At 39.4% G+C, this 15279-nt stretch overlaps 1 protein-coding gene across 1 annotated transcript in view; it reads right to left on the bottom strand.

Moving 5' to 3' along the window:
- MUSK (muscle associated receptor tyrosine kinase) overlaps positions 1-9690 on the bottom strand; it is an 87676-nt gene extending 77986 nt beyond the window's left edge. Inside the window, exon 1 of the mRNA XM_064490389.1 lies at positions 9474-9690. Coding sequence (XP_064346459.1) covers positions 9474-9552 — 79 coding nt within the window. The 5' untranslated portion in view covers positions 9553-9690. The remainder of the gene's footprint in view (positions 1-9473) is intronic.
- Between the last annotated feature and the right edge of the window lie 5589 nt (positions 9691-15279).

Here is a 15279-nt window from a genome sequence, read left to right as displayed (position 1 = left end):
AAATACCCTAGTTTGGACAATAAATTATGTGGTCACTTTATCTATCTTTTTTATTTTTAATTTCTTCTTCTTTTTTTTTTGTGGGGGATAATTAGGTTTATTTATTTATTTTTATATATTACTACTATTATTTTTTAATGGAAGTACTGGGGATTGAACCCAGGACTTTGTACATGCTAAGCACACACTCTACCACTGATCTATACCACCCCCCCCACCTATTTATTTATTTAATTGAAGTATAGACCATTTACAATGTTGTGTTAGTTTCTGGTGTACACAACATAGTGATTCGGTTATATATACACACATATATATATACACACATATATTTTTTCTATATTCTTTTTCATTATAGATCATTATAAAATATTGAATATAGTTCCCTGTGTTATACAGTAGGACCTTATTGTTTATCTATTTTATATATCGTTAGAATCTGCAAATCCTGAACCCCCAATTTATCATTCCCCACCTCATTCCCCTCTGGTAACCATAAGTTTGTTTTCTATGTCTGTGAGTCTCTCTCTGATTTGTAAATAAGTTCATTTGTCATTTTTTAGATTCCACCTATAAGTGATATCACATAGTATTTTTCTTTCTCTGTCTGACTTACTTCACTTAGTATGATAATCTCTAGGTCCATCCATGTTGCTGCCAATGGCATTATTTCGTTCTTTTTTATGGCTGAGTGGTATTGCATTGTGTAAATATACCACCTCTTCTTTATCCAGTCGCCTGTTGATGGACATTTAGGTTGCTTCCATGCCTTGGCTATTGTAAATAGTGCTGCGTATATGGTCATTTAAGTTAAAATGCAAGGTGCATAGGAAAGCCAAGTGAGTAGTGCGAATTATATTTTAGATGCAGAGTGGCGGGGTGACAGCCTCATGAAACAGCTAGAACAAAGTGGCACATAGGCCATAAAAGAGGCATCCACGATCTAAACGAAACTTACTTTTTCAGCAAACACAAAGGCAAGCTCCCTGGCTGAGAGTAAGGGAAGTGGTGGTTGAGAGTGTTCCACTTAGCCCATCTCTCTTTCACTAATGCTGTTCTTTTCTTAAGGCCCAGTTTAAGCACCATCTCCTCCCAGTTTCCCAGACCGGCAAGATAGAGCCAAATACCCTTTGCTTTCACCTTGGGTCATCCTATACATGTCACTCTTGTAGCACTAGCTGCACAGATGCTGTTAGAATGATTTATTTATGTCTTTGTCCCACACTCGGTAATGAAAACCTTGAGCCTTGTGTCAGGGACCATGACTCAGACCTCTTTCTATCCGGAGGGCTAGCACATCGACTAATGTATTGTTTAAAAGAACCAAACTCTATTTCTGATGCCTTTTCAAAAGACATAATTAAAAAAAAAAAAGGTTGAAAGGGAGTAGCTGACATAAGAGGGCAGAATTTTTAGGTAAAATGACATCTTTTGTATTTTATATCTAGGCATCAAGGTCACCCTTTTCCTAACTTTCCACTAAAATAACCGTTAAAATATACAGAATGCAGGACAGAGAAATAAAGAAATGAAAAGTATTAAAGGACAGTCGAGAAACATGAAGTATAGATGGACAGGAACCAATACACTTCTAATAGAAGTTGCAGAAAAATAAAATAGAGGGAATGGTGTAGAAGTACTATGTAAAGGGATAAATTGCTGATCAATTTCAAAATTGAAAAAAAAAAAAGCATAAATATTCAGGTTGAAAGTTCCCACCAAGCGTCAAGCCAGATAAAGAAAAATACATCCATCCTTAGATACACTGGGTTAAACTATAGAAAATTAAAGACAAAGGAAAATCTTAAACCCTCCTAGAAAGAAAAGATCAATTACCTTAGGAAGAACGGCAATTGGGCTGACCTGAGATTACTCAGCACAACTGATACCATCTGGACCAGTATCTTTAAAGGGCTGAGAGAAAAATAACTCTAAGCCTGGAATTCTATAGACAACTTAGATAATCATTTTAAAATGAAGACAAAAATAAAGACACAGACAAATGTTAGGAGTCAGACCTTTTCTGGAACAGTTACTGCAAGTATGTAAACTCAGTAAGAAATAGCTTGTGCCCAGAAGAAAGGGTGGAAGGACAAGAAACTATGTAAGCTTAGATGACGGTAAAATACTATTGCAGTTCTAGACACTGTGCAATTTGTTTTTAGAAAACCCTCTAATTTTTGTGTTTAAGAAAGAATGGAACTAAAATTCTAGACAATTACAAGGTGAAAACTCATGAAGAAGGATTATTAAAACATTCTTCTAAGATCTTTACTGTGAATAGGAAGATGGCAGAAATACTGAATAACTACAAACATGGGGAGAAAAATATATGGTTAGAGGCATAGGTAAAAATTTCATTAATGGTTACCACTAAAACAACAGATCAAAAACCAAAGCTTCCAAAACAGCAGGAGGGAAAAAAGGAACTAGAACTGTATCAATTTTTTTTTTTAATGAAGAAGCAGTAGAAAAGGAGGATAAATAAGCCAAGATAAGGTCTGGTTAACCAGAGACATAATGTGGAAGATACATGCCCAGACGTATCAGAAATCCTAGTAAATGCCAATGGTATAAACTGATCTATGAAAATATAAACACTATCACACAGGATTGAAAAACACAAAAGACATAAATAAAACAGAAATGTTGGAAATAAAGAGAAGGAAAAATATCTACAAAGCAAACGTCACTCAAAACAAAGTGATAAAGCAATACAGTATAATATAAGAAAAAAATAGAATATAAGGTGATAAATAAGCATTTAAAGAAAGAGGAGAAATACCAAACAATATTTTGGAACCAAAAATACCAAGATATTATTATCATGTATCCCTTGTTGTAAGCATTATGTATAATTTTGTATTTTTGTTTTGCTGCATCTTACAGCAAAGTATTATATAATACAAAACATGTATTTATTATCTTTGTAATAAAAATTATAATACATAAATCAGAATGCACAGAAATGTTAATTTCCCAATGCAATGAAAGCAAACTTGTAATCGATGACAAAGTTTGTGAAAGTCGGTCTCTTAAAAAAATTATATTTTTCTAAACAGCTAATGAATGAAATAAGCAATCAATTGCATTATCACACAGATGTGAAGAGATTAAAACCAAAAAATATTATAGTAAGATCGTGGGATGCGGGTAAGGACGGGCCCAAAGGTTAATTGATAGTATTGAATGCTTTCATAGTTTAAAAAGAAAGACTGTTGAGTGGGGGAGGGTGTAGCTCAAGTAGTAGAGCACATGCTTAGCATGCGCGAGGTCCTGGGTTCAATCCCCAGTACCTCTTCCAAAAAATAAATAAATAAACCCAACTACCACCCCCTCATAAAAGCAAACAAACAAAAAGCCAACAACAACAACAAAAGGAAAGAAAGAAAGAAAGACTATTGACAATGAGACCGGGAGAGACTCTAGCACAGGGCTTGAATTCCAGTCGCTGCTCCATCGCTTCCCAGCTCCACTGTGTTACGTAACTAGTGCCTTAGCATGTTCAGCTGTAGATGGAGATTAACAATAAAACCACCAATAGGCTTGTCGTGAGGATTAACAAAATGAATTTACGGAATGCATTTAACACTGTCCTTGGCTCTTCCGTGTTATTTGAATCTATAATTTAGAGACAGAAACCTGAACTGTTCGGTTATTCTCCTAGTTTCCATTAATACTTACTTCCGGGAATCCACCCCAAGAAATTCATCTCCAAGTGCAAAGGCATATGGATGACTTTCACTACACAAGACAGATGAATTTGTACTAAATTGTACTGATCGTACAAAAGTGGAAGAAGGAGTTAGGCACACAGTGTTGTCTTTTAACTGTGGTCTGCTGGAGCTGGCGTGGACTGGCTTGGACTGGCTTGCAAGAACCAATGTTAATTTTTCAGAAATTTGGTAAAGACAATCAAATAGAGCCATTATGAAGAACTGAATTATATAAATTTATAATGAAAATAAATTACGCTGAAAGCAAAGTAACAATACTCAGTATTTATCACTTCCTAAGTATTTTACTATTATCTGTGTCCGTGGGGTTATTTACATCTAAGTCTGTGTGATAGAAATTGTATTTACAAGCGTGCTACCGTACACCTCTTCCCAGCTCAGTGTTTGTTGGTACCCTGAAATCGGCTGTGGTTGGAGCATTTACCCTACAGAAGTCAGCAAATGCAACATATCAGGGCCTTTTTTTTTTTTTTCTCAGAGAGGCAGATGTTAAACATATACCAACAACTGTTATCTAAACAGGATACTGTTTACGCAGCCACTGCAAATGCTATTTTGAAGAGTATCGATAATTCCGAATATGCTCAGGTAAGTAAAAATGGCAGGCAGCAGAATTGTATGGACAATTTTATTATGAAACCTCTTTTAGGATATGCAGAAAAAAAATGGGAGAAAATTTATCAACACATTAACAGTCCTGGAAGTGTGGGTGACTTTCTCTTTTAAATTTTTATATATTTTTGTGTTTTCAAAATCATTCTTAATGACTGTGTATTATTTTTACAAAAAAGAAAACCAAAATGTATTCATTAGTTTCTTGTCATTTAATATACAGATGCAGAAGTGACAGAGGTAACAGTCTTACTATTATCTTTCCAATGAGGTGGCACGAACTCTGTTGAGATCAGTTATGATCAGAGAGGTAAATTTTAGAATGTCTTGACAAACTTAGGTGTGGAGAAATACATGATGTGTTACTAAGAACTTTATTAACACCTTCCCTTAATGCTCAGTGGCACAACAGCCTTATGTGAGGTTTGATTCTGTTTTTAATAATCTTAGCATCTGAAGTTGATTAAGAACCTGCTATTGGCCATGAATTATATGCTTCATTCATGATTTCATTGATCACAAAAAACGTAAAGGCAGATACTATTACTACTCTCATTTGCAGATGAGAAATGAAGGCAAAGAAGAGTTAAATAACTTGTCTAAACAAAACAAGAGCAGGAAATGATAGAATTGAACTTCAAGGTTAAGGTTGTTTAAAGTTTCTGTCTCTTAACTCTAAGCTATACCAGATCTTCAGTGTAGTTGGAATTACAAGCAGGGGGAAAAAAAAAGATTTACATCAGTATGAATTTCATTAGGCAGAATATGGCTGCTTAAGTCCATTCTGCCCATATTCCAAAATCATCCAAACAAATCCGCTTTCAAATTTTTACTGACACAATCACACAGTGGTAGTTAATGATATTTGTTGACTCAGCAGACTGTCTCCTGTTTGCTTTCATTCTATCCGGCTTTCATCTCAGCCAGGGCCTGTTTAATCTAGGACACTATTTCTTCCCTCAATCCAAAGACCACATGAGCAATAAATACATGAAAATGAACACAATGCTCTTTTGGACCCAAAGAATAACTGAACTTGAATACTCGCTGCTTGATGAGAAGGATATGATGTTACGCTTCTATGGGTCCCCGCACACGGCCTTTGATACACCAACTTCTGATCAAATAGCTGCTGAGTGACATGACCAAATGACTGAATAAACAGAGAAATCAGGTGTATATGCTCCTTTCTGTTTTAGTAAAATCAGTGCTCAGACTTGGAACATATTCATGGTTTTCTAACATCATGAATACAGGAATTTTTTTCACTGTGAGAAAACACTTTGGTGTTGGAAATATTTCAAATCCCCCAAAGAAAGACAATATTCAGTATTTCTCATCCTTTGGCATATCTTAGAAACTGACAGATTTATTCTGCTGGTGGTGTAATCAAATATGTTATTTTTTTTGAATTACTTCTTTGAAACCTGTAAAGTTCATTGGTAATCTCAATCATCACTTATTAATGCTAGCATTAATTCTTTGTCACAGAACACACGCTTGGTCCTCGCCTTCAAGAATGACACAGGACATTGACATGGAGTTCTGGGTCAGCTTGTTAGAATTTCTGAAATGAAATTTCCTTTGAAATTGGAAATTCTTTTCCTCCTAGAGGCATTCCTTTGAGGTGAGGACATGATTTCACAGGGACTCATCTAAAATGTCCATGTCCTCCAGGAGCGATCATGCCACCAGTCATTGGCAATCCTTAGCACAATATATAACACGATATGTTGAGCACTGGTGGGTACTTCTTTATTTTATGAGGAAACTGAGGCTTAAGGTGACTACACTCTTTCCCTAAAGACACACAGAAGGACACTGGAGACTAGGAAAAGGAACTTGATCTTAACATTCTCTTCCAGGCCTTAAATATCTCCATTTCACTTTCTTCATTATTTAACCTGGACCACGTTGCATGTTGCCATGTAATCGCAGCTCCCTTATTTTCTCGTCCTTTAGCTGCACTGACCCTGGAAAACACCAATCTTGAACTAATCCAACCAGCTGTCCTCACTGCTCCAACGTTCATAGGTTCTTGTTGGATAAAGTGAAACAACAGTGTAGATCGGGGCCAGTCTAGGGGTGCAGCCCCCAGCCCCAGCAGGTCCTCCTTCCACATTCTTCAGTGTACTTCTCTCATCTTCCTGAATGGGGCCTCTTCCTTCAGGACCTCTGCTCACCTCTCCTTTGTCACTTCCCCCCAGTGATCTCAAGCCCTGCTTCACTGAGAAGTTGCCCACTTCACTTTTGGAAATACAGTAGCAATCTTGATATTTCTGCTTTTTCAGGTCAATAAAATTCAAAGCAACCGTGTTTCCCCCAACATGCAATGAGCTACTCTTTCAATGTACGTCAGTATAAAACATTCATCCAGGACTTGGTGTCCTGGATTTCAATGACAGCTGTGCCCGCTCTGACTTAGTCATATGTCGAATCTGTGAATCCTGTCCCTGTATACATACGATTTAGAAGAAGTTACTAAAATGTACCTACAGAGAAATCACTTAGACTCAAGAAATTCTAGGTATGGTAGTAAGTGGGGTAATTTTAAAAGTGGAGTTTAGACAGGACTTCTTTGTGCGTATTAAACAAATTCAGTGCTGCTTACATGTATTCCTATACTCCTACAGAAAATCCCACCAGACACTCAATACTCCCTGATAAAGCATTAAATGTTATTGAAGGATGTCGTGAAGGTGTTCTTCATACATCACAGTTTGTAAGATTCTCCCACTTGTGGTGTGATACGGAGCTGTCATGGTTGAAAGCATCACTAGTTGCAATGATTCAGAAAGATGGTGATTTTTCCCTTTGTCTTTGAACACTAGGGATCTCAGACTAAAACTGTAACAATAAACTATTAATTCTACAAAGTCAGTTATTAATTTTATTGAGGAAATGGTATGCCAACAGTCAGCAAAGAATCCATAGAATGCTCTCGCGCTATTTTAAATCCGTCAGTTTATGTTGTGACACATCATTGTGCAGGTGCCTTGATTTATTCGTGACAAAGGACTTAGGGAAAAGGTACGGCATCTAAAAATATCTTTTTATCATTGCCTTCTGCCAAGAATAGAGAAGACATCTATGAGATATTTTGTGTAGAAAAGATTTTATTACTCTCAGTAGTATTAAAATAATCGCATATTATGTTTTTGTCTCAGTATGTTCCATGCACGTCAACATTTAAAATTTTAAGGATCGTGTTTTCATGATAACGTTTATTCTCAGAAATGGTTAAGTGCAGTTCTTGCATGTTTGCTCCTCTAGGCTTGGTGTGTTGGCTAACGTGGATGTTAAACCCACATCAGTTTAGATTTTACAGTAATATGCAAATAGGAGGCCAGGCTAAAATGTTGTTTTCATTTTTTTGATTCTACAGTCTAATCATAGCAATAAATAAAGCATAAACAAATAAACAAATTTGGGTTAACAATCTGGCTATTTTATTTAGAAGCCAGGATTTTGGCTTTGTTACGTTTATGCTACCATATTTTGTTGAAGTTTTAAAAACGTACATAGTGTGCTTTGCCTGTAAAGTTTGGAAACTGAAAATTATGTCTTTCTAGAATATAAATTAGGAGTTGTTCACACAGAAAGGGTTTTTCTTTTTTTTTTTTTATGCATAAGATTCTAATTTGAACCAGAAAATCAATTGTCCTGCTCCTTATAAGACTGGATTTTAGTAAATTTTAGCATTTAGCCATGTCATTTTTATGTAACTTCATGGTTTAGAATAGCACAAATAGATTTGTAACAATCCATAAGTGCAAACATCCAGGTGCCGCCTTCCCGGACATCCGTTGTATGATCAGGAAGTATTAAAATAATCTGAAGCCAATGTTAAGTCTTTCTGGTTATTATTAGCTGTTTGAAAAGATCTATACTCTCTTTTATCTGGAGATACCTTAAAGTATTAGCTGGCAATTAAGCATTTAGTTTACATTTGAAGATACCATTCTGCTCACGTAAAATAGAAAAAGAAAACGACAAAACATGTCTATGAAATCAGACTGTCTGAGAAGAAAGCTGTGTGTTGTTAGCATCTGAATTTTGACCTTGTGGTTCCAGAAATTCTAGTGAACCACAAAATCTAAGCTATGTTTCCCATCTACATACAATAAAGTACCTTCACTATTCTCCACAATACAAACATGTGCAGTTCTTTGGTAAAGTAAGATGAAGGGAAAATAATTAATCTGAGTGTGTCATAAAACACAGAACTCTTTTTACTCTAGTGTAATACATTGAACTTGAAAACACTTGGATATCATGCAATCTGCTCTCTCAAGTCCTTTTTAAAAAGATTGCAATGAAGCCCTCTGTCACGTCACAAATCACCCATTTTCCTCTCTTTCTTCCAGATTTGAGATACACTAGCCTCAGTTTCATAATACCCTGGCCAGAAACCGTGGACATTCTCCCTCCTGCAACAGGTGCTTGTCAGTTTCTTAAGTTGCTTTCCTTTCCCCCGAGGTGGTGTTATTTCCGGTACATTCCAAAGCCTCTGAAAAAAAACCTTTCACAGTCTCTTGCCAAGCCAAACCATGACTCCAGCCTCAAAGTTATTGAGAACCCATTGTTCTTTAGGCTCTTCTTTTAGAGGCAACTTGTGTGTGTGTTTCTCTGATTCCGATTTGGGGGCAATGAAAACATTGATTAAGAATTTTGCCAAGCTGAAACTGAACACAGAAATGATTTTTATTTAGAAGCAAACACACTGGATGTCTGGGAGTGGGGCTGATTATATTCCTGGCAAACGATGCGAAAAGGTTTTCATCATCCATTCAGACCACCCTGAAGTTTGACATACACATAAACAAACCGACCTCGATAAGTTGCAGTCTACCTGCTAATGTTTCCCCTACAAGTGAGGGTTCTGCATGCGCCATACGGGTAGACTTCTTATTGCAGAACTTAAGCAGGGTTAGGGCTATCCCCAGAAAGGAGACCATCAATCAATTGCTTATTTATATAGTTTTCTCCCTCTCCAGACACCGCATCCCTACTTCAGCAAGTAAAACCCGAGCCCGCTGTAATATGAATCGGGCACCATCAGAGCACACACATGCACTTCAGGACTGTGACAGGGCGACAAGAAACAAGATTGCTCAAACCAACCTTTTGGAAGTTTCTCAGTCCCGCTGAAGGCAACCAAAGTAAGAATATGTACCAGTGGAATGTTGACAAACTCTCTCATGATTAATCCAGGCTCAGGCAGCAGAAAGTTCTCTCCGGACAACGCAAAGAAAATGCCCCCACGGTTTACATTTTAAAGCATAGTTGGTTACAAAAGGGTCGTCTGCTAATGACTGTTTGTGTCAGCAGCTCCACAGGCTCTAAGTATAAGCAGGAATTCTCAGACTTGGCTGTAATGATGGACACGGCCAGCTGGTGAGTATCCTCTTAGGCCAGTAATGCAAGTGTAGGGCTGGAGGAACAAGGGGAAGAAAATCCCTGTAGAATCCTTTTAAGACAGAGGCAGAAGGACAATACCAGATGCCTTTTGCAACCATCCCTGTGTTCCCTGAGGGGCAGTTCTCCCGATCTTCAACTCAGCTCACCGCCTCTCCTGCGCACTCACAACGGAACCCTGCGTCTATCTACTCGTGTCTCCTCCCCATGTCTCTCTCTCCACCGCCCACATCCAACCCATTACCAGTGCCTACAGACTGTACCAAGGAATCAGCATTCCTTGATTTCTTCCCCTCCTTTGATTCCAACCAGGATCGCCCTATCCCAACCGCGCTTTCAGACATTCATCTTCTGGGAATGATGGTGGTAACCTCCTGTCTGTTCTCTCTGCCTTGTGTCTTCCAGTCCTCAATTCCCTTTTCAGATAGCCTGTCCTGCTCGAAAGGCTTCAGGGCTCCTCATCACATCAAAACTTATTCAAACCTCTCTAACATGACATAGGGAGCCTTGCTGGACTCCGTCCACCTGTCTGTTCCCATCTGTTACAACCCATGCCTCTATTTTCATACTTAGCAACCTGCTGACGGTCCCTATATACAGCTTTCCTGCCTCCATGAATTGTTCATACTGTTCCCCGCCTTGGCATGCTTTCCCCTCCTCTCCACCCAGTTAACACTATCTCAGCTCCATCGTCGCCTTCTCCTGGGAGTCATTCCCAGCCCCCAAATCCCACATCTTCCCAAAGTTGCGTGAGGTTTGCCTCCTCTGGGCTTCTCTGATTTATTGTGCACATCTCTATCCCTGCACTCATCATATTGTTATAAGATTTTTTCCCCCTCTGTGTTGGTGTTTCCCTCATTCTTTGGTCTCATGAGTTCACTGAGTTGGCTGATGGGGCTGTTGATTGCAACGGATTCTCCCAAAGACACCCCTCCGTGGCTTCCAAAATGGTCTCCTATGTGAAATGCCTTTTCCTTACTGAGCAATATGTCTTGGAGACTTTTCCATGTTCATGTATACAGCACCATCTCATTATTTCTACTGGCTACATAGATTTCTAAATCATGGATGTATGAAGGCGTACTGATAATGAGAATTTTTCATATATTTGGTATCCATTTTCCTTTTTTGTGGCTTTTGTCTGTTTTCCTTTTAGGTCATTTTTTCTTTTTCTTATTAATGTATAGGAGTTTCAAAAGATAGTCTGCATGTAAATAATTTATATCATGTGTCCAGTATTTATTTTGCAACAATTTGCTGTGCAAAGCACCTCTACTACTTAAGATATGGTGCTTGCTTCAGGAATGGGCTTGGGGCTCAAGCTGGTTCAGGGCTCAAGGTCTCCCTGGTATTGCACTGGACCAAACACAAAATAAGCTCCTCCTCCTTAGATCACCACCTATGAGAACCAGGTAAGCCAAGGCTGTTGCAGGCTTCATGCTTCATTAACAAGAAACAGTGTGCAAAGCCAGATCCATCCACTGGATTTCCTTATTTTTGAAATTAATAAATTTCTTTTTTTTTTTTTTTGGCTTGGCTAATATGAGGTTGATTCCTTAAATTGCAATCAAAATAATGCTGATGTAATTTTATAGAAGAGGTATAAAAATGGTGAGGCTTCTGCTCTGAGAATATCCTGTGAATGCCACATATTTCATGGGAAACTTTGACATTAGCAGGATGAACACGTTTTTATGTGAAATTTAGGAATCAGCTGGATGAACAGAGTGGCTGTTATTCCCATAAGTAGCACTAGGCTTTTGGAGATTTGGGTGACTATAAATTTGTGAGCTCAAGTTCAGCTCAGGATCAGGACCAGCCATTAATTAAGGGAAGTCCAAGGTAAGGCACTCAGGGGGCCTCTTTATTCAAATGTCCAGGAGGAGGATGTGGGAGTGAGCATTCTACACCACCTTTCCTCAGAAATGTAGAACAAGTGCAGATGGTGGCTGTTTTGAATCCAACAGGAATTGCACCCTCTAGACCAGTGACCCCAGGACATTAGCCCCTACTTCAAATTCCACCACAACCTGAGCCTGAAGGTGAAAACAGTACTGTGCAAAGCTAAAGGGAGACAAAACTCTGTTGAGGGAAAAATCAAGCCAGAATCCGTAAGAGAGCGCTGATTAAAAATGAATCAATTGTTGGCTAAGAAAAGCCATTGAAGAGTGTGACTCAGGCATGAACGCTGCAGCAGATCTCAAAGTGTAGCAGCTGGAGGCTGTCAGCCAATTATGCTCCCCACAGCAGTTTCCTGGAACCCGGATACAAAATGGCTTTCCATCCTACAAGACAAGCAAACCTATTCCTTGTAATTGTAGGCTCACTCAGCCTCTGAGAGTGGACATGGGATGCTGGCCAGTTATTTGGCTTCTTTCCGGGCATGTGGAGAGTCCATGGGGCTGATGGCCAGTCTTCACTTTAGTGAAATGCTTAGCCACCAATTAAGCTTGTCTTGGCACCTCTGGTATCTCTGCTTCTTCATCTCAAGAGCTGGCCAAGAGAGCAAGTAGCACCATTCAGAGCCACATCTTGAACTAGACACTGGAATTCAACAATACAGCAGCTGATGAGACCAGCCCCATTCCTGCTCGAGTCAGCACATCACCAAGCTGGTGCTTCTGGTCTGCCCATGCACTTGTGCATCTGGGGAAGCTTGGCAAGGAGCCCCTTCTAATTATCACAGAGGGCAATGACCTAGTTGTCTGCCTCACTGGTCAGCAGACAGTGGGTCAGAAATGCCACGTGGATTGCCCTTTCCAGAAAAGTCCTGGGAAGTCAAAGAGATATTCCAGAGTTCTACTTTTAAAAATGGATTTTATGTCAGATTAAATATTGGGGTAGCGATTCGAGATGCATCAATATTTTGGGAACCTAAACTTTATAAAATTGGGAGGGAGTCTTAAAATGTTTGTTCAATGAATGAATGAATCATATTGACTACCTACTACATGCTGGACACTCAGCAAGACATAATGGAGCAAGAAACAATAGCTGGTGATAGAGTAAATATCATACAATTCCGTTGATAATTAACTAAAATATAATCTGGGGAGACACACTGTGCTGTGAAATTATGTAAGAATTGAACCTAGCCTAGTCTGAGGGCTCGAGAAGTGCTTCTCTGGGAAGGTACTGGTGAGGACAAACCCTGCAGGATGAGTAAAAGTCAGACAGCCAAACTCGGGCGGTCTGGGAATGGACCATAGCAGGAAGTGGGAGAAGAATGTGGACATGACCCAGAATGTGAAGGAACATAGTGATGCAATGGGAATAAAAGAAAGACAGTGTGTTTGGAGTAAAGAAACTGAGGGTAAAACCTACAGAGACAGGTGAGGGAGGTCATTCAGGATCTTGTGTGTTTCTGTAAGAACTTTATTCTAAGAGCAGGAAAACAAATCATGGGAAGGTAGATGGGAATTAAGCCTATAAAAGTAAATCAGCTGTGCTAAGGGTAGGAGAGGAAGCCTTAGCACTGAGCCATGAAACATCCCAACCTTTAAAAGTCAGTAAAAGATAAAGAACTAGAGAAAGAGATTGACAAGGAGCCGCTATTGAGATAGAAAAAATTCATCGAGTGTCATGAAAGTGAAGAGAAGGGAAGAGAGCATTTCCAGAAGGAGAACATACTTTCCAGGAGTGTGTTGAATGGTACGGAGAGGTCAAGTAAGAAGGAACTGAAAGCTTTCCATTGAATTAACAGTATAGCAGTAATCTGTGACCTTGAGAGCAGTCTCAAGGGAGAGTGGGGAATGAGGTGAGAAATCAGAGTGGTATGTAGAGACTGAAGAGTGAATAAGAGGTATGAAAATGGAGACAGTGTGTGAACATGTTTCTCTCAAGAAGGATGACATCGAAAGGATAGAGAAAGTTAAGCAGCAGCTAGAGGGAGAGGTTGGATGAAGACACAATTGATTTCTTTTTCACTTATGTTGAAGATATGCTGTGAAGGATCCTCTACAGAGAAAGAAGTTAAAGCCATGGGAAAGAAAAGAGATAACAGACAGTTCACGGTCTCAAGGGAGGCAGGAGGCACTGGAGCCCGAGGATAGGTTCTTGTCATGGAGGATGATGAGGAAGGGATAAGCAGGGAAATTTGTAGGCAGGAGTGGCGAAGAGTCTACTGAGCCATCATCTGATGACTTCTATCATCTCTATATAATAGAGGATGAGGTCGAAGAAGATTTAAAGCAGTTATTCTGGAGAAGAAGAGAGCATATGGTTGAGGCTGTTCCCTATAAAGTTATGCTGATTCTCATATACCCTGGTGTAATTTTTTTTCTCTAGCTCTTCTCAGGTGACAGATGTTGAAGGGTTAGGTTTATTTTGGGGATGAGGGGAGGAAAAGAGTACTTGTTAGTGATATAGTAACCCAAGAAAACCGCATTCCAGAAGAGAAAATGAAATGTGATGGTCGGAAGCAAAGTGGATGATGTACTGAGGACAGAGATAGTCAATCAACAAATGATGATATTGGCAGGACAGGGAAGGCAGGAAAGTGGATAATGGGGCCAAGCACTGTAAAGGGAGGGATTAAGTGATGTGGGTAGGTTTAAACCAGTTTAGGAGTTCACCTTGGGAAATGTAGCTCATGACCTGGGGCCATTTTGCTTCTGTCTAGTTAAGCTCATTTCTCAGAGTGGAGACCAGCTCTGAAGCCATTGCTAGTCCCATGAGGGACAATGAGGTTGTAATAGTACAGATGGAGAGGAATGGATAGATTTAAGACAGTTACAGAAAGGTGAATCAGAAGAATTGGATCATAAAGTCTAGGTGAATACCAGATTTCCAACTTGAAAAATTGAGTGAATGTAGAAAATGGAGTACTTTATTATATGCTAGCAGGAATTTCCAAAAGGAAAAGTTGTCTACTGAAATGGTCAATGTGCATCGTGTATGTCTTGGGCTGCTGTCTTGGTCCCCAGACAAAGTAGATGGCCCCCTCAGTAGAATAAAGGGAGGTATACAAAAGTGTAAGGTGTCAGTCAGGAAACCACAAGTATTAACACAGAAACCGAACCACTAACAGTCGCTCTTTGCCATCTCTAGGCCTGAGGGCTTAAGGAGCAGGAAATAGTTACTGGGACCTAGAGGCAGAGATGAGTGTGTTGAGAGAAAGCTTCCTAATAGGAGCTAAGACCTTTGGTTGAGGGATTCGACCAGCTCATGAGGGTGCCTTTGATTTCTGGCAGATTCTCACCATTGGCCAAACCCAACAGGAAACTAGAGGGCAGGAAAGGCCCATTGATAGAGTTCAAAGAAGTCAGTTTGCACAGGCACAGAGCAGGAGGGAAGCAGATCTGGACGACAAACGCAAGGACACCCGGGTGGGCCTCTTTAGGAGTTTCAGCTTTTTCTCGCACACAAATGAGGTAACAGGTGCGAGAGGCGTGCTAATGTTCCCATTTGCTGCAACAATTTCTCTTTGAATCATTCAATCATTATGTCGCACTTTCATCCACCTCTCTACTCGTTCCCAAAGACTGATTACACTGCTTCTATCTCAACCACT

The sequence above is a fragment of the Camelus dromedarius genome, chromosome 10 (genome assembly GCF_036321535.1).
Source record: "Camelus dromedarius isolate mCamDro1 chromosome 10, mCamDro1.pat, whole genome shotgun sequence".
Lineage (NCBI taxonomy): Eukaryota > Metazoa > Chordata > Mammalia > Artiodactyla > Camelidae > Camelus > Camelus dromedarius.
Note: the sequence above shows the minus strand (reverse complement) of the source record. Positions and strands in the feature narration are given on the sequence as shown.